This window comes from Chiroxiphia lanceolata, chromosome 21 (genome assembly GCF_009829145.1).
Source record: "Chiroxiphia lanceolata isolate bChiLan1 chromosome 21, bChiLan1.pri, whole genome shotgun sequence".
NCBI classification, from domain to species: Eukaryota; Metazoa; Chordata; class Aves; order Passeriformes; family Pipridae; genus Chiroxiphia; species Chiroxiphia lanceolata.
Window position 1 is genome coordinate 9,707,272 of NC_045657.1, and position 26,732 is coordinate 9,734,003.

Genomic DNA, 26,732 nt, shown 5'->3' on the forward strand with positions numbered 1-26,732 from the left:
AGGGGCTACAGAAAAACGCACCCACCGCAGCATAACCCGGCTGCCACCCAGCCAGGAAAATTATTTATTATCGTTTCCTTGTAACAGAGATATGGGAAAAAAAAGCAGCCACCCTCCCCAGGCTCAAGCAGCAGCAGCTGCAGCGTCCACGTAGGGATCTATGTACATCACAGTGTAAAGTCCATCGGGCAAAAAAAGTCATCCAAGTTTAAAAAAAAAAAAAAATAAAATCAAAACAAACCTCACGACTTAAAACCAGGAACCAGAAAAAAAAAAAAAAAGTGGTTGAGAAAATAGGTTGGGCCCCTCCCTGTTACTATAAAATATATATGTATTTCTAAGGCGACGTTTCACAGGACCAGAAGCGAGGTTCCTAAAGAGTCTGAGCTTGCAGCCGAGGACACCACACAGGCACAAATCCCACGTGAGAAGCTACTGTAGACACCGACACCTCCACCCACCCCACGGCCTCAGTGGTCAGCGTAGTCCTTGGTCTCCACCCCGGTCTCGTTGAGCACCGTCGTCCTCATGATGGCCTCGGTGACCGCGTAGGGGTCGCAGTTGGCCGCCGGCCGCCGGTCCTCGAAGTACCCGCAGCCGTCCTGGCCCACCTGGCGCGGGATGCGGATGCTGGCGCCGCGGTTGGCCACGCCGGCGGAGAACTCGAAGATGTTGGAGGTCTCGTGGTGGCCCGTGAGCCGCCGGGAGTTGTCCCTGCCGCCCCGCGGGTCGTACACGCAGATGTGGTAGTCGTGCCGCTTGCTCAGCTTCTCGATGGCGGCTTCGATGTGTCTGTGGGGCAGGAGGGGGGGGTTGTCAGTTGGGCCATTTCACAGAATCCCAGAATCAACCAGGTTGGAAAAGACCTCCGAGGTCATCGAGTCCAACCTGTGACCCAACCCCACCTTGTCACCCAGACCATGGCACTGATGCCACATCCAGGCTCTGCTCAAACACCTCCAGGGACGGGGACTCCACCCCCTCCCTGGGCAGCCCATTCCAAGGGCTGATTACTTTCTCTGCAAAGCACTCCTTCCTAATTTCCAACCTAAACCTGCCCTGGTGCAGCTCAAGGCTGTGCCCTCTTGTCCTGCTGCTGGTTCCTGGCAGAAGAGACTGATACCTGCCCTTTGGGGAGTGTTCCTATGGTCAGGAAGGCTGTCACTCCCTCCTCCTGTGCAGGGACAAGGACAGCCCAGGGGACACTCTCATAGATCAGCTGCTTTTAAAATAATGAGCTGGGACAGCTCCAACCCAGGTACAGTCACCCAAGTAGGGAGACACCCACTTCCACATGGCCAAGGACACCCCAACCTCCCAGGTACATCCCAGGGGACCCCTCAGGACTCACTTGAGACCCCCTTCTCTCCGCATCTCCTCGGTGCTGTAGTTGGTGTGACACCCAGCACCGTTCCAGTTGCCGGTCATCGGTTTGGGGTCCAGCGTAGCCACAACCCCAAAGTCCTCACAGACACGGTGGAGGATGAACCGAGCCATCCACAGGTGATCCCCCATCTCAATGCCTTCACACGGGCCCACCTGGAATTCCCACTGGAAGGGGAGAGCAAATGCACAGGTAAGGACGGGCAGGTTGGTGTCCCTGCCACCCCCAGTGAGGGCTGCCAGCCTGGGCTGTGGCTGATTGTTACCCCTTGGGAATCAGCAACAAGGATGGGGAACACTGAATTAAGCAACAGAACAGCTTTGGCAAGCAAAAAAAAAAAAAAGGAATAAACTACTCGTGACTATACAGAGCAAATCAGAGGAGTTTTTAATCAAATCAGAGGTAAATAAGCACCATGCCTGACTGAGGCTGGTGCTGGAGCTGCTGGTGTGCAGGACCCCCAGCCCAGACTGCAAACAGGGCAGAGGACTAACGAGGAGCCTGTTAGTCCTTCCCAGGGCTGCTCCCTGCCCCGCTGGAGCCGGGGTTGCACCACCCGCGGTGATTAAGCAGAGGGTGACGTATTTACAGCTGCTGGCACAGCCAGAGCCCAAGCCCAGGATGCAGAAGCAGCCAAGAAGGACCCTGAGGAAGTCAGGGCAAACAGCAGGGTGGTTAAAAGTTCTGCCTCAGCTCCGCTGCAGACAAGCCCCCGCTTATCTCCGCCACATCAGCAGCAAGAGTCAACGATTCACAGTCGGTCAGTCTGGCCACCTGCCTAAGGCAATCAGGGACTCCCTTCTGCTAACCCCCAAGTAAACCCAAATCCCTCCCAACCACTCCCCAAAGCCATATCCCACCCCAGCTTCCCAGTGCCCAGGTAGCAGAACAGGACTCAGACACCCATCACTCCACGTGGTGCTCCCACAGCCTGTCCTGGCTCCTCCATCCCCTGCATCCCTGCTCCACCGGGGAGGGGAGGCACAGGGGGAGCTCCCAGCTCTACACCAGCTCTGCAAGGAGAAAATCAAACGTACGTTTTCATCCTGGCAGTGCTACTGCTCCCATCTAGGCAAAACCGACGTGGGGAGTCACTGCACTCAGTGTTCCAGAGGAGCTGGGAGTTGCTGGGTTGTTCCAGCCTCATGATAACTTGTATCCATCGTGGGAAATAGGCTGCATGGGGCCACCCACACGTACCTGGGAGGGCATCACCTCTGCATTGGTGCCACAGATCTTCACCCCCGCGTACAGACATGCCTTGTAGTGGGACTCCACGATATCACGCCCGTACACCTTATCTGCTCCAACCCCACAGTAGTAGGGGCCTGGAAAGGAGCAAGGAATCACCACCCAAGCAAGGCTCTTGGGAGCAACACCACCACTGCAGCATAATCCCACACTCCCAGGTACTTGCTGCCATGGGCAGAGGATTTATGGGAATTAAAATGCTGTTGCACTCCATGGGACATCAAGCCACGGACCCCAACCCCAGGAGCAGCAGCTGAGCAGTTCATCAGAGTAACCTCAGCCTTATCTGGGCAGTTAAAAAGGACTTGTAATGCATCAACCTAGAGGTGGCCAGGAGATAAGGGATGTGGCCAGGAGATAAGGAAAGCTTGGCTTGGTCTGCCCCGAGGCACCTCACTGACCCTCTGAGCACATCAGGCGCCTGAGATTGCTCTGACAACAGCCAGCATTGTTCATGGCTAGAAAATTCAGCTTGCTGGGGTTTGATATATGGCTCTTTCTCCTTCAAGCAGGTCAGGAGAAGATCTCCCCCCTGGGGGAAGGGGGATGTTGGTAGCAACCAGTCCAAACAAAAGCCAGGTTGGGAAACCCCCTTCCCTCTGCCAGGAGGCATCTGAGGAGCTGGCTTGCTGCTGTGCCAGGCCAAGCCCTTTCCCCAACAGCCATGGGGAGGAGGCTTTTCCAGCCCAGTTCTCCAGCCCTTGCCAAACAAGTCGTGCAGCTGAGCTGTTTGTGCAACCTGGGTCTGGCCAGTGAGCTCACGTGAGCCACGGGGCACCAGGTGCTCTCCCAGCTCCCAACCCCATCCCAGATCCTGCCCCGTGTCAGCTGCAATGGGAAAGCAGCACACAAGGTCCGGGGTCTGATGCCTACCACTGGCAGCACTCTCGAGCAGCGTGGTGGGAGCTGAGGGAGCATTTGGGCCGGGGCAGGGAGGGGGCACTCACCCTGCGGGCCGGGGAAGCCGTTGTCGGGCCAGCCGTAGGGGTGGCCGTTGATTCCCAGCAGTGTGTACTCCTGTTCCATCCCAAACCAGGGGTGGCTGTCCTTCACCAAGTCCATGACTTTCTTGCACGTGTGTCTCAGGTTGGTCTCTGGGAGCAGAGAGGTCCAGGTTAGACCCAGCTGTGAGCAGGTGTCCCCCACACTCTGCTCCATCCCACTCAGAGATGGAGGCTCCACCACTGCCAAGTGCTTCCCACAGAAGCCTCAAGGAAACCTCCTTCCTGCTCACTGGTTTCCTCCGCACAGTTAGTCCATCACCAGAGCATCAGGCCACAGGCCAAGAGGGTTTAATGAGCCTATTCCCCAAACCACTGTCAATGCACCATGAACATCCTCCTCCCTCCTCTTACGCTCTCCTCTTATTCTCTGAGACCAGGAGCCATATCCCAGCCCTGTGCTACAGGCATCCAGCAGACCTGGGAACAGGGACTGTAAATCTTCCATCACTAACTCACCCCCATCCTCATCTTAATTATCCTTATCTTTTCCAGCTCCATGGCTTTGGTTGGCATCCAAGCTGGCTGGCCCTGCCTCGTCCCTTCGAGGTGCTCAGGGCAACTGGGGCTTTGCCAGGAAAACACAGATATCAAGGAATCATCCTGACATGAGACAAGGTGCCAGGCCAGTGGAATGAGAGCTTGGACGGAGACAGAGAGGGGGAAAGAAGGCTGAAAAACTTCTGTCACGTGGGCAGGCAGCCTCCAGGCTGCACATTCTGCCTTAACTTGCAATAAAAGCCAGAGCAGCTACAACACATGCCCAGAGTGTGGGGCTGGAGGGAAGCAGGGGCATCTCCCTTCCACTGACGGGGACGAGGAGGAAAGGTCCATTTTTCCCCTCCCGTCCAGGGTCCACACAGCCCTTAATATCCACAGAAACCCATCCTGGGAAAGCCCGGAGGGTGCGACCCTCTCGCCTGTGGGGCTCTGGGCTGAGCTCTCTGCCCCAGCTTCAACTCCAGGGCTTTACAAATTGCTCCAGCAGAGGAGCTGCCGGGCAGGAATCCCGACCGAGACGCTTCCCCCGTGGCCGATAGGCTGTCTGAGGAGGAACCAGCCCCGTCTTTCGCCATCGGCGCCCGCAGGATCCCCCCTCCCGGCAGATGTGTGCATCACCCTCCCCCTCACGCTGAGCGGGGCCGCAGCCCTGCTGGACTGGCAAAAAACCGGTTATTTGCTGGCAAACAACCCCCCTGGGAGCCCCTCAGCGTGTCCTGCAAACCGGCTCCCCTTCCTGTGTCTGGGGCTTTATCAGAGGGACGGGACGGACTCGGCACTGCAGGCTCCTGCTCGCGGTGATAAGCCCAGAGCCAGCGCTCGGGGGCTGCTTGCAAAAGGTCACCCCGAGCCAGCCCGGCACATTCTTCCTCCTTTTCCGCAGCCTCCCACGAACGAGGAGAGCAACCGCGAACCCGGCATGTAAAAACCCAGCTCCTGCTCCCCCGCGGTAACCCCCACCCCCGGGCTGGGTGTGCTCAGCTCAAAACCCGGGCGACGCCTTTGGCCTTGAGCTCCACGTCTCGCTGCTCTCCTCCTCACCCCACGCCACTAAAACAAGTTCCTGCAAACAACCGTCGCCACCAGCACTTGGATTTCAGAGCCCGGGGCCAAGTGCTCGGTGCCCCAAGGCCAGTGGTCCGTGGCAAGTGGCCCCTTGGCGATATGGTACCCTAAATAATAAATGGGTGACCCTCGGGAGCCGGGGGGTGTGCACGCTGGAGGTGCTCACCTGCGGGTTTCCTGTTGTACTTGAGCACTTCACAGAGCACCAGCTTGTTGGGATCCAGGCAAAAAGGGTCCCTGAACATGCAGACGGGCACGAGGAACATGTCGCTGTTGGAGCCCTCTGCCTGTGCCGTGCTGGAGCCGTCGAAATTCCACTCTGGGACGTCTGCGAGGCAGAAGGGGGATAGAAGGGGGAGCAGGGTTGGGAAGAGGTGCATCACGTGTGGATTGAGCCGAGTGCTGGTGGCTCAGACCCAGGATGGAGCACCCAAAGGGCACCGAGTGCCACGGGGTGACGGCCACAAAGGTTTCCTTGCACATCCCCGGAGCTCCCTGAGCACCAGTGTGTTCTCCCCCTCCCAGCACCATCAAGCGCAGTCAGGATCAGTCCCAACCCCTTCACCTCTCTCTGCCAAACCCCATCCAGATGCCAACAGGTCCCCGTGCCTGTTTGCCTGGTGGGAAGGGGTGAGGAACTCCTCCTCCCCGTCATTAACGGATTAAGGAAACCGCAGCGACGCAGGTTGGGTGTTTACCCTGCCACTTGCTGTAACCCCACGAGACAACTGCGACAGGTATCACCCGTGCCACGCAACCAGGGAGAGCAAGTGCCAACTCCCCCTGCCCAAAGCACCGCAGAACTTTTCCCAGGCGATGCTCAGGGCCCACTAGGATGCCACCCATCACCCAAGAGGGATAAGCAGCGGCGTTACCTTCGATGCTCTTGGGCTCCTTGTCGAGGGTCCTGCTCTTGCAGCGCACGCCCTCGCCGCTGCCGTCGATCCAGACGTAGGTGACCTGCACCTTCCCATCCTGGGGCAGCCTCATGTACTGCTCCCGCACCAGCTTGTTCAGCCTGGAGCTGTGTGACACCGACATGGCGACGGCCCTGCGAGGGTGACAGCCACATCACTCCCGGCCCACTTCCTTCGCAAACCAACCTCCTACCCCAAAATAAGCCACCCCAGCCCCTCTCCCCCCAACTCCAAGCCCAGTGTGGTTCCCCCCGCGGGACTCGAACCCGCGGCCCCGGCGCTCACCGGCCCCGGCGCTGCCCGTGCCCGCTCCGCCCGCGCTTTATACGCGCCCGCGGTCGGGGCGGGGGCGGAGGCGGCTCCTCCCCCGGGGCGGCAGCGCGGGGACCCGGCCCCCACCCCCAGGGACACCCTCCAAACGCGTTTAGCATTGTTTTCTTTCTCAAACTGAAATGTGGCTTATTGAAAGCAACGATTACCATACGGCTAAAACATCGCTTTATTTAAAAAAACTGCGAGGTATTGGCTAAATAACTTAATATTTATTTTAAAGTAACGAGTATTAATCACTGAAAATCCTGTTTTCCACCTCCTGCCCCCTCGCTGCCTATGTCCCCTGGCGCTTTGTTTATATAGGGTCGCCTCCTTACACGCGGGCAGGTATTTTTCCCTCCAGCCCTGCTACGGTGCTGTGGGGTGGGAGTTGGGGAAGCTGCTCCCCCCAGCACCCCAAAAGCCTCTCGGGGACCGTGCCCTGTGCAGGTGGGATGCCTGGGAATGGATCCGGGTGCCCGGGTGGTCCTGGAGATACCAGGACCAGCCAGATCCCCAAGGACAAGGGCAGCCTGGGGATAGGAGTAGCCAAATCCCTGGGGACAGGGGCAGAGAGATGCCTGGCAGCCCTACCACTGCCTCTCCCCCCATCCTGCCCTGGACACCCCAGGGACAATTCCTGCCCACCCGGTTTCAGCCCCCCGTGGCTGCAGGGCTGTGTTTGCCCCCCGAGCTTTCCTTCAAAGGAAGGAAAGACTGAGGGCTCCAGGGAGAACTACTGGGAAAACACTAAAATCTCCCATTTTAGCCCTTCTCAACTATAAACCGTTGAGCTTAAGTACAATTTTTAAGCACCAGAGCGTAGTAAAGTACCTTTAAACCCCCAAGACATCCCTGATGTGATTTACAGTCAGCTAAAAATCCCCAGCCAACAGGTGTGTGAATTTGAGTCGATTATTTCAATATAGCAGCAATTTCCAGCTATTGAGCCGAACTCAGATCCAATTAGAATGAATTAAACGCGCCGCTGCCTTCCCAGTTTTCCATAGATCCTGCGTTAGAGGCTCCCACGTGTCAGGGCAGACAGACCCCAAAGGTGCCAGCGCACAACCGGCACAGACACAAACAGCCCGGGCCGGCGCCTCCGGGCGTTATCTCAAATACTCCGTTGTTTTTTTTTTCTAGGAGGAGAGCAGGATTTCGAACAACCCCCCAGCAAACCCGGAGGGGTGAGGGCACCGCGACTCTCCAGCCTCGGTTTTTAAGTAGTTTTTCGTGGCTCTCCACCCTTGGTTTTTAAGCAATTTTTCATTGTTACAAAAGGAGAAAAGGCTTTAAAGGATGACTGGGCTCCAAAGCAGTTGGGTTTTTGCTAATTCCCCCGGTCCTTAAGGCAGACTCATGCTTGAGTCTGAATCACCCTCAGGAATGTTTTTCTGCAAGACAATGAAACATCTGCACCAGAGCAGCTAAAAAAAAAACCCTTTACGGTTGATTGCCCCCCCCAGGACGTCTCCTCCCCGGGCACTGACCCAAAACCCCAGCTCTGTTTTTCTTCTGAAGGTGTTTTGGTCCCGCAGGCAGATAAAGAACCGGGAAGAAACCTGAAAGCATTTGGGATTGCACAAGAACCAGGAAATGAGATTGGCAGGCAGAGAAGCAAAACTTAATTAGCAATTTTGGTGCCCGGGCAGTGACATCAGTGACAGAGGGCTGCGGGCGGGCCAGACGTCACCCACCCCACTGCCCACGGGCACGGCCCCAAGCAGAGCTCCTGGGAAGGAGGTTGGCACCCAGGGATGTGCCCGAGGTCCCCGGAGCAGCAGGGGGGTCTCCTCTGTGTCACCCGTGCCCTCGATGCTGCCCGGGTGACATGCACCCTCCTGCAGCTGAAACTGGGGTGCAGCTCGAAAGCAGCCGCCTCCCTCCACGGGGTATTTTAGGGACACATCCACGAGTGTGCTTGCAAAGCTCAGCATTTCCTCATTCCTGTTTGGAAATCGTCCCAGGGCAGGAGGAAATGCACCCCTGGGTGTGCAGCAGCGTTTCCCGGAGCCGCTGCAACACGTGCCCGAGCCGGCGTGGGGGTGGGGGGACCAGCGGCTCTGCCGGGTCCTGGGCTCCCTGTTCCCATCTCTGTCCTGCCTGGGGACCTGCAGCCCACAGGACTGGCCTCAGCAGGGTCTGATGCTGAGCTTTCATGCAATCAGGAAGCACAGAGAGGGATCTGCATCCTTTGGGAAGCATCTCAAACCCATCCCAGGGAGAGGTGAGAGACCTCACCAGAGCCTGATGTGCTGCATCCTTCACAGCAGACAGCAGGACCAGCAACAGTGTGTCCATGTGCCAGATCCCCACACCTCCCTGAGTAAAGGTATGGGACAGCCTCATTTTATTCCCGGAGAAAGCTGTGGGGTGTTATTGCCCTCCTGTGCAATAACACCCCACAGCTTGAGTGGGCTCAGAACAATGGAAAAATGAAATCCAGGCAGTGGTAACGCTCACCAGTAACCTGGATTAGGGAGCAGAGCTCCTCTGTGGATGGCTGCAACCATGGAGCACCAAAATACCCAAAAGGGGAAGGCAGAACAAACACCAATAATCCCTCACCTGGTCAAAGCCCATCCAGCCCCAGGAGGACAAACACTGTGTGTTTGTGGCTGTTTGGGGGCAGCAGGGCTGACAGCAGCCTGTGGATGCACAGCTGTGGAATCACTGAACCATTTAGGCTGGAAAAGACCTCTGGTATCATGAAGTCCAACCATTGCCTGGCACTGCCAAGGCCACCACTAACCCATGTTTCCAAGTGCCTTGGTCCCACCCCTGCCCAAACACCACACCTGAGGCAGTTTGCCAAATGTACAAAATTATTTCCTACCAAAAAGAGTTTTAGTAAGCAGGAAAAAGTGTTTCTGCCATACAGTGGTGGGCACCTGCTTAGTCAGTTTTTCTTGGGATCAAGTCTTACCTCACCACAGTCTAATTCCAGCCATTTCTGTAGCATCAACTCTGTTACGCTGGCACTGCCAAACACAATTCACACCTGAACCCTCGAGCCTCTTGGACAACATTTTACCCCCAAACAAGCCCACACTCCTCACAATCAGAAGGTTCCCTCTGCCCCAGGTACAGCAAATATTAACCACCACGAGGCTCCCGGCTCAGAGAATCAGTGACTGGCCCAAGGTCGGAGCTGAGGGCAGGAAGGGAGCAGAGGTGTCCTTGTGGAAGGAAAAGGTCAGAGATTGAATCTCCAAAGGACTTTGCTGAAGCCCTTTCAGAGCTGTGGCACAGCACAGAGGGGTTTCTGGAGATAAAGGACAGAAGGAAGAGAAGCTGATTCTGCTTTGCTGCTACAGCTCAGGCCATCCATCACTTCCACTGTGGCAGCTGGGACACCATCCCAGTATCCACAGGGATCACCCAGCAGCTGCAGGCCATGCAGGAGGCAGCAACTTTCCCAGCACCTATTTTTTGGGGTGATGGCCATCAATCTGCAGGCAGCAATGCCTGGAGAACCCTCCTGGGGAGACCTGGCCAAGGCCTAAATACTTTTAATATAATGCATTACTTATAATAGATCAATAACAGAGCTTTTATCTCTCTGACTTTGAGGCTTTATCAGCCCAAGAGTTTTCCAGCCTTGCCAAGATACACCAAAGATTATTTGGTCTAACAGGAATAATAAATCCTTAGCAAATTTTCCAGATTGAAAATCTTCAGTCACACAACAAGTTTTACCACGGAGGGGTAAAACATGGACTAATTTACCTCCTGGGGTGACTTTTAACACCTTCACCCCAGCTACAAGCTGGTGCTACAGCGGGGCAGAGGGCTGTCAGATCCCTCCCCACCCTTGCCCATGAGGGATCATCCCTGGGCACACTGGAAAGGAGGGATATTGGCTGGAGACTTTGGTTTGCACTCTGAATTATCCTCCAGGATTCAGGATGCTGCTCAGAACCGAGGGGGGTTGTCCCTGGTTGTTAAACCCCCGAAGCACCTCCCAGAGCCCTGGGCCAGGGAGCCCATGTGGGAACATTCCCTCTCCCTGGGTTTGATCCGAACAGCCCACGGTGGTTTGTGTCCTGCCAAACAGCTGGGTGGGGAGATTAGAGGGAAGGCAAAGAGCAGGATCGGCACAAACACCATAAAGGGATTAGAGGGGCTGGGGCAGAGCAGGTGGGGATTTTCCTGCGTGCTCTGCGCTGGAAGAAACAGCTTTTTTTAGCTGAGGAAATGAGGGGGATGCTGTGGGAAAGGCTGGGGGGTGGGTGACCCAGCCCAGGCCTGCAGGAACTGCCTGGGATGTGCAGGGTGCTGGGATGTGGCAGGAGGTGGCCAAGGTGGGCCAGATCCACACTGAAGGGTTTAGCAGAGACCACCCAGCACTATGTTCAGGGGGCTGTGCTGGCACTCCCCTGTCCCAATACACACTCACTTTTACATTTTTTCCCACAAAACAGCTGAACTGACAGTTTCCCTTTACAGCTGCAACACATTTAAGCAACGGCAAATCTCTTGATGTGTGGATGTTTGCACCCAAACCACCTTCCCTTCACTCAGGCAGTGCTGCCATACCTTTTGCTGTCCATACACACATATATACATACGCAGACACATAATTCTTTATGTCCTAGCTGAACATGCCACAGTCCCAGCTCAGACAGCACTTTGGTGCCCACCAAAGCACCTGGCACCAACCTGTGCCCCTCCTGTAAAGGTGGGATCCTCCCACTCAGACTCATCCCACCCGTTTCCCCCATGGTGGGAGAGCCCATGCAGTGCACTCACTGCTCACTGCTCCATGAGGGAAGCCCATGAGACCCCAAACTATGATTTTCCTCCTCTATCCCCCTGGGAAGGCTTCAACCCACTTGTGGCTCCCGATCCAGCAGTGCCAGCCCAGTGCAGGCAGGGAAAGTCCATGGCACAGGGTTGGTGAGGCTTCAAACCCTGCTCTGAACAAAGTGAGGAGGGATTCAAGCAGCTCCCTGCTGTCCCTCAGCCTTCACACACACACAAGGGGGTATTTGGCCTGGGGTGAGTGTAGCTGCCTCTCCACCCTCACAGCCAGGGATAAAACCCTCATCCTGGAGCAACTCAATGCCAAGGTGCTGGAACTTTGCCTCTTCCTCCATGTGCCACCTGGGCTGGGTTTGGCAGCTCCTGGCTCAGCTGGTCTGGGAGGACACCCCCCCTCCCATGCTCACACCTCTGCTGGGTGACCACTGCAGGATGCTGGGTGTCCCCTCAGCAATGGGGAGACAACACCCTGCAACACCCACTGACCTGGAGGCACGGGGAACTTGCCTGAGGTCACAGAGAAACCCTGTGGAGGGGCCAGTGACTCCCCTCCAGCCCCATGGGGCTGGTGTGAGCTGCCAGTACAAGCCCAAGCTTGCTCACAGTACAGACAGTGCATTAGGGTCTGTTTGCAGAAAACTCTTACAAATTATTTTCCCAGAATCACTGAGATTAGAAAAGACCTCCAAGGTCATCAAGTCCGCCCTGTGCCAAATCCCCACCTTGTCCCCCAGGCCAGAGCACGGCGTGCCAAGTCCTGTCCTTCCTTGGACACCCCCACCTCCCTGGGCAGCCCTTTCCAATGCCTGACCACCCTTTCTGTGCAGAATTTTTTCCTGATGTCCAACCTGACCCTCCCCTGGCACAGCTTGAGGCCGTTTCCTCTTGTCCTGTCACTTGTTCCCTGGGAGCAGAGCCCGATCCCCCCCGTGCCACAACCTCCTGTCTGGCAGCTGTAGAGTGCAATAAGGTCTCCCTTGAGCCTCCTTTTCCTCAGGCTAAGCAACATTTTGGAGGTTATTTCCAGCTTTAGGGTCGTGTGTACATTTGTCTCTGCTCCCCACAGGCAGCAGAAAGGGCTCAGGGCAGGGGCACAGGGCTGTGCCCCTCCTGAGCTGCCCTAAGCACCCTCATACAGCCCCTGAACAACCCCCCAGACAGAATAAACCCTGGGTATAAACCCCAAGCAGTTTTCCCCTGCCAGGCTTTCATTTGAATTTACATTTTAAACCTCTGGAAGTCACTTCAGGCTTTAGGAAAAGAAACTGGGGGAAAAGAGGGGGCATGGGGCAGTGGCACAAGCCCAGGAAGCCAAAGTGAAAGGGGCTTGTTGTCTGGCCAAGCAGCTACAATTTGCAGGTTGCTGAGTCAGAAAAAGCAGCACAGGCACGAGTAGGAACACAAAACCTGGATGAACAGATGGGCTGAATCTCACCTGAGCCTTCCCTGGGTCACCCACAGTTGGGAAGGAAAGGCTGCCTGGGGAGCCACAAACCAGGGTTTCCCCAGCTCCTGGAAGGGCAGGTGTGGGGCCAGGGCACCCCAGGGTTTCTTGGCCAACAAGGATAAATTCCCCTGTGATCTCTGCCAAAACCAATCCTCCAGGGGGAAACTTCCTTCTCATCTCTTTAGGGAAGGAGTTGGAGCTCCCCAGCCAGGAGCCCATCAGGGCTCAGCCACCTCCCAGCTCTTTGCTTCAGGGAAGGGACAAGTGACAGGAGGAGAGGAAACGGCCTCAAATTGCACCAGGTGATGTTTAGATTGGATATTAGGAAAAATTTTTCCATGGAAGGGGTTGTAAAGCATTAGAACAGACTGCCCAGGGAACTGGTGGAGTCACCATCCCTGGAAGTGTTCAGAAAACATGTGGATGTAGCATTGTGGTTTAATGGTGAACACCGTGGTGGTACTGGGTTGACAGCTGGACCTGATGGACTTAAAGGTCTTTTCCAATCTTAATGATTGTTCCTTCCATGATTGCTGCCCTGTGACATCCCTCCCCCAAGCCTCCAGGGATGCAAACCCAGGGATTTTTGACCAACAGCATTTGTGTCAGCAAAACTAAACATAAAATTGTCAAGGTGCATCAAAGTTCCCATGGCAACAAAGTGCAAACCACCAAAAAGATTAGCTACCTTTTATCATAAATAGAATTATCACAACAGAACTATCATCACCCGGGCAAGGGGGACGGTCACCACAACCTCCTCACCCAGCTGGTTTCCCAGCCTGGATCCCGTTTGGCAACCCCTCTTTTGCAGCCCTTACACAAATGCAAAGCCTTTTTCACTTCCCTCCCTGCTGCCAGTGGGGTGTTCAACCCGGTGTCTGTCCCAGTCACAAGGGGGTTTTTCCAAGGAGAAGAGTAGGAGGCTCTTTGTTGGTGGTTTTGTTATGTCAGTGCTTACCCAAACCCAGTGCTTTTCTCTGCCACCCCCTTGCCATCCCATGCTTTCAGGAGCTGGGGCTTTAAAGGGGTGGGGGGGAATTAATTAAGCACTTTAAAGGCAATTCTTGCAGCAGGGTTTGGCCTTGGATACACAGAGCAAGGCTGTCTGATAGGTGCTGTGTTGTGTCTGAGGCCACTAGTGCAGATATGGTAGTGGGTAGATATTTGGGGGGGGAAAGTTTTGTTCTTTGAACAAAACCACCTTGCTGCCAGCTCATTGCAGCCTTTAGCACCAAGGAAAGGTAAAATCTGGCAGGTTAACACAGAGCAAAGCAGCTGGGTGCACCTGAGTGCTCTGGGTAGTGGGGTTTGAACTTCAGTCTGTAACTCAATTCAGATCCTACAGCTAAAACCAGAAACCTCCCCTAATAGGGTTTTTGTGTGAATTTAAACTCAGAGCCCGAGAAACTCTCATGTCTGGGGGGAAAACACTCACTAAGCACTTCATTTTGATCTTGTTTAACCCCTTTTACCAGTAGATTGGTTCAAAAGGAATTAATTTTGCTCCCCAGCAGAACATCCCCATCCACACTGGCTCTCATCTCCCTCCCAGAGATTAGGCTGATGCAGGTTTGCTCTTCTGCAACAGCAACAACCACCCCAGAGTTATTTATCACCCCATCTGGGTGCTCATCCCAAGCCTCCAACATGATCCCCCTCTGGAATCTACCAAGACCCAGACACAGCTTCTGTCATTGCCCAAACCTTGGGGATCTCTCTCCCAGCACCAGTCTGGGGTGAGCTGGTGATTCAGCCCCCCATTGTCACCTGTCCCCAGCATGACCAGGGACATTATAGTGCCTCTGGATTTACCCTTCCTTATCCAAGCAGCAGCCAAACCCAAAATGCCAAACTGGTGTCACGAGGCAGGAGAGCCCCAAGGCCAGAATGGGCACAGCCATGCACAGCACCCCCAAATCTGAGTCTCCAGCCCGGCCAGCAAGGCTCCAACACCCCAAAAGGGCTGGAGATACCCCAACACATCCAGAGCTGGTCCCTGGGAGCCTCCCTGTGCCAGCTGGAGCAGGTGGCACAGTTGTCCTTAGCCCACCCACTGCCCTGTGCCAGCCCCACCCCTCTCTGCAGCCCCAACCCCTGTTTCACTCCCCAGGATGGGGTAAAACATCACTCCAGCACCTTTCTCTTCAGCTTCCCAAAGCCTGCCAGCAAAATTCCCCTTGCAAGGAACAGGTCTGTCTCTGCTGCCCCTCTCACCTGGCATCTCCCAGGCTGTTGTGCTGCTTCCCACAGCCAGGGCAAGGCTCTCCTCACACCTTAAATCAACCCCCTCTTCCACCCTCCGGCCTCACGAGGCTGCAAAGTCACTAATTACCCCTTGGTAATGAGCACAAAGAGGTCTAAGACCAGCAGTGCTCAGTCTAATTACAGGTGTCCCTTCCCCATGCCCGAGGTGCCACTGAAGGCAGGGGCTCTGCTGCCCTCTGGGCTCAAGGCTCAGGTGCCACAGGGCAAGTCAGAACAGCAACAGTCAGCAAGGAAAGTCAAATTTAGTGTCCTGGGGGACAGAGAGCCTGTTTCAGCTCTGGGCAAACCCCTTGGGGTGATCTCTGCCCCTTTTAGCCAGACCTGACCCCCCTTCCTGCACTCACAGTCCCTTGGATGAGCCTTCTCCAGCTGCTCCATCTCCTGCTTTGGCTGATGGCACATGGGGGCTTCAGGGGACAACAGTCTCCTGGGAGAACAACAGTGATGCTGCCCCAGGAGCAGCTCTGGATGAGCATGGAAGGGCCCCATCTCCCCCCCACAGCACCCAGGGCAGCCTCCCTCCCCAGAGCCAGGGACATCCTGACTCACCCTCAAAGATTTCAGCCTCCTTCTGCCTGAGGATCCATCCACCCTGTTTCACCTTCAGGGGAATCATTCCTGGCTTCCCATGCTGCAAAGGCAAGGAGAATTCCTGGTGATATTAAAGCAGCCCCTGACACAGGGGGGGTCACTGCCCACGGGTGACACCCACTGCCATGGGAGCAGGGACACGGCAGAGGGAGGAGGGACAGGCACTCCCTGGCTCCAGGACAACCTTTGCTCTGCACCAGTTTTCTTTCCAGCACTTGCCAGGTGGGCAACTGAAAGTCCTGCCCATGGCCAAGTGCTGGCCCAGGAACAGCATCAGGGACCAGAGGGAAAGGAGAGAAGCAGCACAGCCAAAGCTTCACCTTCAGCAGCGAGGGCAGTGGGGAAGGGGAGGCCTGGATGGGGACCCTGCCCTTGGTCCCTCACCCAGGTGACATCCACTTTCTGTCCCTGGTGGCCTCACCAGCCCCCACCTGAGAGTGGACCTGGAAAAGTAACGGAGGCTGGAAGCCAGGGACCAGCACCTGGCTGCAGGCTGTGCTGGGTGGCCCTGGGGACCTCATTCACCCCCTGGAGCCACTGCTGGGACACCCAGGCTGGAGCTGGTGGGGCAGTGCTGGTCCCCTGGGCACTGCTGGCCAAGTCCTGCTGCCCCACAGGCCCCCCTGTGACCTTCCCCCATCACCCACCGCTGCAGAAAGCTAAAGGAACACCACGTTTGGCCCTTACCAGGCAGGTCCTGCTGCTCCCAGCAAGGGTCCCACAGCCCTGGCCAGCTCCAGGCAGCATCCTTGGGCTGGCCAGGGCTGCTCTCTCCCCTGGGGCACCTCCCACCTCCAGCTGCAGGTGATGATCACCCTCCATCCCTCACCCACACCTCCCCCAGCAGCAGGATGGAGGTTTGATACAGCCCTTGGATGTGGGGAACGGTCTGGGATGGGATAAGCACCCCCAAATATTCCCTAAGCAGAGGGAGAAATCCCTCACCCAGCTCTCCATCCTCGGCGACAACCTTCAGCAGACGAGGGCAGGGAGGGAAGCTGAGGCCCAGCACGGTGGGGCCTTGCCAGGCAGGTGCAGGGGGGCCCTGGGGCATGGTGGTGTTTCTCTGGTGGTCTCTGAGCTGCATTTCCCCTGGCTGGGACCATCTCTCCTGAGCAGATGGCACTAAACAGAGCCCTGGGAGCTGCACAGCACCAACCTGGCCTTCACCCCCCTCCACCTCCCTGCAGTGGTTGCAAAACCCCATTTTTTGGTGATTTTCTCCTTAAGCAGACAAATTGCTCCCTCCAGGTGCAGGCACAGCTGCAGCTGATCCCCTGATTTCCCTTTCCACAGGCACCACCTGTGTTCTCTCCAGCTGTGCAGGGATCACAGGGCTGGGCTTGGGCACGGGATGCCCTGAGCTGCTCCCTGGGGCAGGCAAGGAGCAGCAGGACCCTGCCCAGTAGTGGTGCTCCAGTTCCCCCAGGAGGGACATCCCTCAGGGGCCTGTGTCCCTGAGCCACCAATCCTGGTGGCTGGAACTGGGATTTTTGACTGAGCTTTTTTTAGCTGGGCTTGGAAAGGCTGGTACTTGCCTTAGGCCGGTGATGTGGGGGGAACTAAGTAAACATCATCATCTTCTACGTAGGAACTGAGGTGCAAAGCAAGCAGTGACCACTCCTTCTCCAGCAGAAGTGGATTTGGGTTGGGTTTTGTGAGTTTTAGAGGGACTGACCCCAGCAGGTGCCATGGGCCAGCTCAGTGTGTGGCTGAACACGGGCCAGTGGGGCAGCTTTCAATGAATGTGGTGTTTTCTAACCAAAAATGGTGCCTGGGACGTTCAAAGGCACCTTTTCACACAAATCTCTCTTGTAAATATTTATCCTGCAGGAGCCTCCATCAGCAAGCAGCCCTGGAGGTGCTGACAGGCTCAAGCAACCTCTTGTGCCAGGACTAGGGAGCTTTAAAAACTGCTTTTGTTCCTGTTTGGAGCAGGAAAAGCCACCAAGGTCCTGCCTGGCAGGTCTCAGGGGACACGGGGCCTTTCAGTGTCCAGCCTCTGCTCCCTGAAAGTCACCCCTGATGAGTGACCAACCTGCAGGTTTCCCCACTTCCATTTTCCAGCTGTTTTGGGTGCAAAAGCAAACTTGAAAATGCAGCTTGTCCCCTCCACCACTGCAAAATGGGAGAACCCCAACCACCAACACACACAGGAAAGCAGCTGGGTCCTGGTGGACACCAACCTGAGCACGAGCCACCAACAAACTTCCATTTCCATCTAAAAATCACCAGTGAAGAATCAAACAAAACAGCAGTTTAAGTGCTTTTCCTTTCACAAGGGGAATAACTCCTATTACTCTCATTATTCTTAATGTACTCACTAAATATTTTTGGGTGAACACGTGCACTTGTCTAAACAATTGGAACAAATATTCTGGGTGGAGTGACCATCCCGTTGGATTCCCTGGAGATGTTTGTCCAGAGGCACAGAGGATGAGATTGGAGGTGCCTCTGAAGACCATACAGTCAAATCATGTGATTTTGAACCCCCCTGAAAAATCCCAACATTTTCCCCCAAAACCTCCCTGTTTTTTTTCCTTAAAATCCATCATTTGGTTCCTTAAAAATCGGTATTTCCCCCCTCCCCCCACCAAAGCCAATTTTGTTCCTCAGAAATGCAGTTTTCTCAAAAAAACCAAAACAGTTTGCCCCCAAACCCCACCATTTTCTCCCCCCGAAAAAAAATTTCCAAAAAACCCCATTTTTCCAAAACTCCCCATTTTTTTGCCAAATCCCCCATGTTTTTTCTAAAAAACCCCATATTCAAAAAAAAAATTCCATTTTTGCCCCCCAAACCTACATTTTTTAAAAAAACCATGGGTTTACCCCATTTGTTTCTCAAGAAACCACAATTCCCCCTCCAAAAAAAAAAAAATTTTTTTCCCAAAACCTCACCATTTTTGCAAAGATATTCTCAATTTTTTCCCCAAAACCCACCATTTTTCCCCAAACCCCACCATTTTTTTCCCAAAACCCCCCATTTTTTCCCCAACCCACTGATTTCTTTTCCATAATACCCTCTGTTTTTTCCTAATAAAACCATTTTCCTTCCTAAAAAACTCCATTTTTTTCCTCCAAACGCCCCATTTTTTTCCCCCAAATCCCTTTTTACCCCCAGGACACCACTGACACCCTAACCATGCTCATGGATCCACCTGGGGGGCCCTGTGAAGAGGGTGATGGCACCTTGGGCTGCCTTAGACAAAGTGTTGCCGGGGGGTTGAGGGAGGTGATGCTCCATCCTTGGAGATGCTCAAAAGCCATGTGGGCATGGGGAGGACATGTGACCCCGCTCGAGCAGGGGTTTGACACCTCCTGAGGTGCCTCCCCAGCTCCACAGCTCGTCCGTGCCCGTGCTGAGGCTTTGGCAGCTCACAGACAGGAAGCACCTTTGCCAGTCACCACCTGAAAATGCGGGCGAGCGGCCGCGGTTCCTGCCGGGCAGGAGGCTCTGCCAGCGCCCACACGCCAGGCTGGCACTGCTGGGATCCCAGAGGAACGCTGGAACAAACCCTCAGCCCTGCCAGGGGCTTTCCCAACCCTGCAGCAGCAGCAGCAGCAGCAGCACCGGGAGTCATGGAATCGTGGAATCACGGAATCATGGAATCGCAGAATCACAGAATCAGCCGGGTTTGAAAGGACCTCCGAGATCATCAAGTCCAACCCTTGATCCACTACCCCCGTGGTTCCCAGCCCATGGCACTGATGCCACATCCAGTCTCATCTTAAAAACCTCCAGGGACGGAGAATCCACCACTTCCCTGCTCCTCCCCACCGCGGGTGACCACTGGAAATAGCAGGGCTCTGACATCAGGAGGAACCTCCCAGTCACTCATCGTCCAGCAGCTCGATTAATATGCAAATGGAGTGATGTTTCCCGGGGAAGGAAGGGTTTCTTCCCGTGGGGGGAACCAGGGAATCTGCAGAATGAAGTGTTTGCACCCAAAGTGTGACTTTCTGCTGAAACACTGAGTGTGGCTCTCCAGCCCCTGGGTAGGAGCTGTTCATGAAGCAGTGATAATCTGGATTAACCCAGGACTAGTTACTGGTTATTAACCAAGGAGTGGTATGGTCATGCCCCTTACAAGCTCAGAAATTCACCTCACAAAGGCCTAAGAAAATCACCTTGAAATATTACAAGCTTAAAACCTCATAGGTGTTTTGGTTTTTTTCCTCATAGGAAGTGAATAGGAACCATATTCACAAAAGTTCTTTTAAATCAAACATGGAATTGAATGACTTTACTGGAGTTACTAAATACTGAGTAACTGCTCAAACTGAGGAGAGACAATAAGATTTGTGTGAGTACTCAGGGCAGGTTTTGGGTTTCAAATGTAGCTACAGCCATTTGCAGGACTGCAGATACATTTAAATTCCTGGTTATTTGCCATCCCTGTACTTGCCCAAACAACTCTGGGTTTGTTTCACAGTTGGCTGTCCAGAGGGAATCACTAATGGGCAGTTACTTAAGAATAAAAAGGTGAATGTTGACCTGCAGAAGCGTTTTGCATCAAAACCATTAGAGTTATGCTCCCTGGTGGAATAAAAAGGGATTATCCTGATTCAGCCCTTCCCCATCCCTTGCTCAGCTGCATGTTCAAATATGAAGTTTCATCTGTTTGCTGGGCACTGTGGCAAAGGCTGTGAGGGGACAGGGACAGTCACCTTTTCCACAGGCATGTACAAACATCCCTTTATTTGTGCATCAAATCACAAACACAAAAGTATTTCCTCCTCTAGGAAAGAGCCTGAAGCCAAGGTGCTGTTTTCTGTCACCCACGTGCCTTAGACAGGGCTCTGGAGCCTGCCTGGCTTTGGCAAGAGGATTTATCCAGCAGGAGTGTTCTACCAGCAGGGAACAACACCTTTCCTCTGAGCTTGCCAGGTGCACAATAGACACAAATTCAGTGAAGCCTCACAGCAGCCCCGGTGAGGCAGGTGGGGATTAATCGAGGAATTAATCACTAGAGACAAACCAAGTCAGAAAACGAGTCTCTCAGTCACTTCTACCCTGCCCTGGACACTGGTTTCTAAGACAAACAGGTTATTTGTTGGGTTACATTAGAGCAGATCCCTGCAAGACACCTTTCTGCACCTCCCAGCCCCTGCTTTGGTGCTGGGGGAGGTCACTGCACCCTCCTCACAGGTGGGCACCCACCTCACCCCCCTGAGGGCACTGCCAGCAAAGGCTGTGTTTGCAGAGGTGGCCAGAGGTGGCCACGGGGGCAGAGCCAACAGCCACAATACCCAAACCCAAACCTCAGTGGAGCACTGGGAACAAAAACCTTGTTGAAAATCCCGACTTACTGCCCAGCTCCTCTTGGGAGATGAGGACTCTCCTCCTCTCATTCTCTCACAGCAGCACTTCCTGCAGTGTTTTCCAGAAACCTTGCCTTTGCTGGTACAAAAAGCAGGTCACAGTGACTTTGTTAACTGTAGGGTTTCCATTGGAAGAGACAAGAGAGAAAGGGGAAGGACAACTTAGACTGATTTGAGGGATGGGGAAGTGAAACGTGGATCCTGTGTCATGTCCAGAGAATAAGTTTACAGCGAAGCCTAAAAATAAACCCTGAACTTCCAAGTTGTTGCATTATCTAGAGGAGCATCTCCTCTCTCTGACTCCTGCCCTAGTACTCATTTCATTCCCGTCTTTCCCACAGTTTGGATCACTACAACACGAGCTGCTGACTTCTGGGTGGCTGAGGGACAACCAGGTGCCTGCACATGGGTTATTGTCCCCTGTGTTTTGGGGTTCTGGACTCAGACCTGCACAGACCCTGCTCCTGACGGAAAAGAAAAAGCACAAAATACTCCTGAGTAGGAGATTCATGGCAATTTTCACTGGACCTTCTCATGGTTTAGGACTGTGGTTGTAAATTCTTCTTCCCCCTTGCACCCAACAAGGTCTGGCCACTGTAAAAAAGCCCACATTTGGGAGATCCAGCCACCAGTACTGGCAGGAATGGTGCCCAGTCGGAGCTTCCTTACAGCCCAGGGAGTCCCTGCCCAAAGGAACAGCCCTTGATAGACCTGGAGGAACACAAAGAAATCCTGGAACTCCTGCAGTGCTGCTACAGTAGCTCTGGGAACCTGGGACAGAACAGGAGGAGGAAGTTCAGGGTCTGGATTTCCAGCAGCCACCCCGTGGGATCTTCCAGGAATGTCCTGGGTGGTTCCTGGACCTTTCACACTCACTTGGTGCCCAGCATTTGCAATGAGTCAGAAAGGTTCCCTTGGCATTGGCAAACATTGGCAAACACATAAATCAAGGGATCCAGGCAGATGTTTGCCATGAACACCCAGATGAGGCAACTGCTCCTCTGTGCAAGAGGTGCCAGGACATGCCACAGGACTTCACAAGGATGCCAGTGGTCCTGCAGATGTGCAGGGAGCCAAAGCAGGTGGCAAAAACCACCAGAGACACTGCAATCATCTGCAGAGACCTGCAATGATCTGCAGAGACCTGCTCTCCCTCTGCTGCCTCTGGAGCTTTCCTTGCTGCTGCAGCAGTGGCAGCTCCCAACAGAGCTCCACAAGATAGGGAAATGGCAAAGGACAGGAAGAAAGAGAGCAAAACAAGAACCATGGCGTGGAAGAAGAAAATAGATGAATATCCAAGCATTTTGTTGAGCCTGGGACTGAAGTCTTGAGGAGGAAGAAGAAAGGCAACCCTGGGACAAAGAGGATGAGCCAGATGAACAAGCACAGGCTTTCCAGATTGCTTGCAGAGGGACTTGCTCTTGTACCATCCAACACCAAAGTACTGGTGGATGCAGATGAACATCAGGAAATAGATGCTGCAGTGCAGGAAAACTTGAACTGGCAGAGGAACTGCCCAAATGGCCACTGGTTGCCAAGGCTGAGGTAGGAAATCCTGAGTGGAGCAATGGGGATGATCAGGACACCTCCCAGGACCAGGCTGAACTGCAGGATCGTGCCTGAATCCCACTGCTTGATCCAGAAGCCACTCAGCAGGAGAAGGGTGCCCAGGGCAGGGACAGTGGGTGCAGCCCCTGGACACTCAGTCCACACTGGGGTTCATGAAGGTGAGAGAGGACTCAGGAGAACCCTCAGTGCTGACCTGCAAGGCATGGGGTGGAAGAGAGAAGCCCCTGAGCTCATCACCTTTAGGCTGAGCTGGGTCAGAGGCAGCAGGGGCTGAAGCAGCAGAGGGAGGTTTTCCAGTGATCCCTGATCCTGAAGATCTGTGGCCAAAAGTCAATCACGATTCATCCTGGCCTCCACATATTATCCTGGCAGCTTCAAAGGCCCAAAGTCTTGCTTTGGTTTTCCAATGATCACTGACCCTGATCTCCACAGGTTCAAGGAGCCAAAGTCTTGCTTCTCACACACAAATATACAACCTCATGAGAATCAGATTCCAACCTGCCGCACTCAGCTTGACATCCTCCAACTGTGCCACAAAGGGAGGAGAAAGGGCTACACAGGAACAGTGGGAGCAGCTTAAATGTTCACCACCACTAACTGCTGATGGAGGAAGATGACACAGATGGTGCTGTTGCTGCTTGGCTCCAAAAGTCTCTGCATTTCAAATGCCTGGTGAGACCCCACCATTCCCCACACTCCATGATTCCAGCTGCTTTGGTTACAGCACACTCAGCCAGTGCCTGACTGACCTGCTCCCTTCTCCTGCTGCCAGACTTTCCTGCAGTGAAACATCTCCCTGGCCTTTTGGCAGCCTCACATCCACCTGGGGATGACCCTCAATTCAGATCCCTGTGATTACATTCAGGCACTTGGATTTACACTCTGGCCCCTGTGCCAGTCACTGCTCACTCTGCCTTTGGGGTATGACCACGTCCCACCCCAGCACCTCCCCAAAATGCTCAGGGCACTTTGGGGTATCAGCTCCATGGAATGATGCTCTCAGCCTGTCCTGCTGCAGCCACAGCTCTGCACCACATCCCAAGGGATGAGGGACAGATCCCAGGGAGGAAACAGGCCTGAAGGCATTGTCACAGCTGATGTGTTTTTAAACAGAGGCATCTTCAGCCAGCAATGAAACTGCCCCTTCCTGTGTGCTCCACGGGGGCTGAGGAAGGAACGGGGCTTGAACAGCTCAGGAGGTGTTGAGAACCAGTTTGTTTTCACCAGGGCTTGCCCAAGCCTGGCTGAAACAGGGTGTCAATTCCTTAATCCAGCCTTCAACACCCATTTTGGTAAATTTGGGAGTCAAAGCCAGGAGGTCAGGGAAGGCTGATTATTATTTGCTAAAACATCAGCAAAAGACAGTGGCTTCTAACACAGAGGGGGCTAAGGCAGACATTAAATGTTTGCTTTCCTCTGTCTTTCACCATTTTTCCTAAAAAGTGAACCTTTCTGAATTAAAGCCTTTTTGATAATGTTTTGTGGCTGCCTTATGGCACCATCACCCACAGAGCTGCAGAAATCCCACCCTATTCCAGAGAGCAGCCACGCTGGCAACAAGGGGATCCTTTCTTTTCTGCCCAAAACAGACCCACTGTGGTGGCAACAACCAGCTCAGGGTGACAAGAATCCACAGGGTCATGGGTTTCATTTAAATCCAGCAGGTTTGGGTGCTGTTTACTCTTTAGGCTCAGTAAAAGCTGCAGACTGGTGGGATCATAAGCTGTGGATGGGGAGGTGTTCCCCCAAGTCACAGCAAACAGTCCAAACAAGCATCATTCTGCAGGTCAGAAAATGGGAATTTTGGAAACTATCTTCCTGCTTCTTTCTCAGGCAAAAGGACCTTCCTTCCTCCCCAGTAGCCATAGTCTGGATTCAATGCCCACTCTGTAGAAAACAAGTTTTAATAGATGTAATAATTTCGTAACGAAAGAGACAGAGGATCTGTACTGTGAGTGAGAGGAGGAATTTTGAGAGGTAAGAAGAAAACACCTAAGGATTATTCCAAAATTTGAAATGTGCTTTAACTTAACAAGGCAAAGCAAGGGGGGGAAAACAGTTAATTTTCATGTAACTTGAAGGCAAATCACACAAACCATTAGCCACAAACTTGCCTGGAGAACAGGAAGAGAAATGCCTCATCCCTGGAAGTGTCCAAGGCCAGGTTGGACGGGGCTTGGAGCAACCTGGGCGAGTGGAAGGTGTCCCTGCCCATGGCAGGGACTTGGAACAAGATGGGATTTAAGGTCCCTTCCAACCCAGCCCAGCCTGTGATGCTGTGATTCCATAATTAGAGCTAATCTGGATGTGAAAGGGAGGAATCAGGACCCACATCCAGCCCTGCAGCTCTGAGCCCTTCATGTATAAAACCCCCTCACCTGTCTCAGCCCTTACAAACCCCAACAGCGTTTCGTGGGGTCGCGCCCATGGAGAGCTTTACCTTTAGAAGCTGATTCCCGCTACAATATAACACAAATAAAGCCTCACACGCAGCCATGAGAGAGACTTACCCCGTCCTCCCACGAGGGCCAGGCCGGTGGCAGAGCAGCAGAACCACTGGAGCTCCTTCAGACTCCCCAGGGAAGAGCTGATGGGCAGGAGGAGCCTCCAGTGACCCCCTGACAGGATGGTGGAAAGGAGAACTTGGCAGTGAAACTCCAGCAGCTCAGAGAACTGCAGACAGCAAAAGCAGCAGCTGATTCATAAGAACAGCTGGACTTTTTGCTCAAAATCCTCCAAAAGCAGGAGATTCCGGGGTTGCTCTCCCCAGGGGAAGGTCAGGAGGTGCTGGGGAGGGGAGCACAGACCCTGCAAGGGTGCAGGGGAAGTGGTTGTGTGACCCCACCCAGCACAGTGAGCAGGGTCCAGCCCCAGCAGGAAGCATCGAGGGGTGCAGAGCTCAGCAGGGCTGGGGTGACATCACTTCCCAAACCACTGGAACACCAGCAAGGGAGTGGCAGGGCTGGGTGGGGTGAGATGGGCAGTCAGTGGGGGTTTCCAGGTACTGCAAACACTAATCTTGAGTAGCTGTAACGTCACAGGCAGAGTTTGACACCAACTCCCCTGTTTGTAGCTCCCCCACTTGACCCAGCCTGAGATCTCAGCTGCACCATTTAAATCCAGCAGGTTTGGGTGCTGTTTACTCTTTAGGCTCAGTAAAAGCTGCAGATTGGTGGGATCATAAGCTGTGGATGGGGAGGTGTGTCCCCAAGTCACAGCAAACAGTCCAAACAAGCATCATTCTGCAGGTCAGAAAATGGGAATTTCTGAAACTGCCTTCCTGCTTCTTTCCCAGGCAAAAGGAAACCCCCAAAGGGCTTCACTGAGATGTTCAGTGCCAGGGGAGGTTTAGGTTAGATATTAGGAAGAATTTCTTTACAAAGAGGGTAATCAGCCATTGGAATGGGCTGCCCAGGGAGGTGGTGGATTCTCCATCCCTGGAGGTTTTTAAGATGAGACTGGATGTGGCATCAGTGCCATGGGCTGGGAACCACGGCGGGGTTGGATCAAAGGTTGGACTGGATGATCTCGGAGGTCCCTTCCAACCCAGCTGGTTCTATGATTCTATGATTCAGATGATCTCTGGTGTGTTGGTGCAGAAGTGTTCTGGTCCAAGCCCAACCTCGAAACTGCCACTGCCTTTGCTTTGTAAGGCAGGACACATCCATAGCTGAGATTAAAAGCCCAGAGGGTGAAATCCCAATGCTGATCCCAACAAACTCTTTGGGACCTGAAGGAAACCATCCCTGAAGGAAAGTTAATCCATGGATGGTCAAAACTTGATGCTTCCAAGCCCCCCTGGGTGCTCCTGTGGGCAGCCAGCTCTGGGGTGAGCGGGGCTTTCACTGGCTCTCTGTGGAAGGGCTGCAAACTGAATTTTGATCTAAAAAGGAAGTTTCTAAGCAAAGTGTGGTTTAGTGTGGTGTGGTTTAGTCTGTGTGCCACCCACAGAGACTATTTCGAGCAGAGCCAACAGCCCCCACAGCCTCCTGCCCTGGGATGGCAGCACCTGAAGCCACACGAGGTGACTCCCTGCCATGGGGGGCTTTAGGGGAAGCTGCACTGGGGCAAGGGGCTGCACAGGGCGCCCAGAAAGTGCTGCTTCATGTCCTTTTTTAGGCTTTTGGGGGCGTTTGTCTTCTTCTGTAATAAATAGCCCAGCTCAGTGCAGCAGCTGTGCTGGTTCTGTGTGGTTACAGCACATGTGGGGTGTCTTCTTGGGAATTCCTGTCTGGAGTCATTCCTTGTGTATGGTGATGTCACAGCACAGCCCCTCCTGGGGAGGAAGTCACCCACCTCCCTTGCAAAGGGAATAAATGTATGACAAAGGGTGCTGA

At 54.0% G+C, this 26,732-nt stretch overlaps 1 protein-coding gene across 4 annotated transcripts; it reads right to left on the reverse strand.

Moving 5' to 3' along the window:
• Positions 1–31: 31 nt before the first annotated feature.
• Positions 32–24,964, reverse strand: LOC116797240 (glutamine synthetase). 4 transcript variants are annotated; one of them, XM_032708603.1, is made up of 7 exons: positions 24,906–24,964; positions 6,078–6,253; positions 5,369–5,530; positions 3,583–3,729; positions 2,585–2,712; positions 1,352–1,551; positions 32–792 (listed from the first exon to the last, which is right to left on the reverse strand). In XM_032708603.1, the coding sequence occupies exons 2-7, from the start codon at positions 6,241–6,243 to the stop codon at positions 471–473; spliced, it is 1,125 nt and encodes a 374-aa protein (XP_032564494.1). In that variant the 5' UTR covers positions 6,244–6,253; positions 24,906–24,964; the 3' UTR covers positions 32–470. The 4 variants fall into 4 exon arrangements, with proteins under 4 accessions (XP_032564494.1, XP_032564493.1, XP_032564492.1 ...); XM_032708602.1 differs by lacking the exon at positions 24,906–24,964 and adding an exon at positions 7,925–7,947; XM_032708601.1 differs by lacking the exon at positions 24,906–24,964 and adding an exon at positions 6,405–6,447.
• Positions 24,965–26,732: the final 1,768 nt, after the last annotated feature.

Bases quoted from the DNA above. Each gene is read 5' to 3' on its own strand.
- LOC116797240 (XM_032708603.1), bottom strand. From the start codon at position 6,243: ATGTCGGTGTCACACAGCTCCAGGCTGAACAAGCTGGTGCGGGAGCAG. The intron at 2,713-3,582 runs GTGAGTGCCCCC...GCTCCTTTCCAG, and splicing joins CGGCTTCCCCGGCCCGCAGG to GCCCCTACTACTGTGGGGTT. The intron at 1,552-2,584 runs GTACGTGTGGGT...CTCCCCTTCCAG, and splicing joins CAGAGGTGATGCCCTCCCAG to TGGGAATTCCAGGTGGGCCC.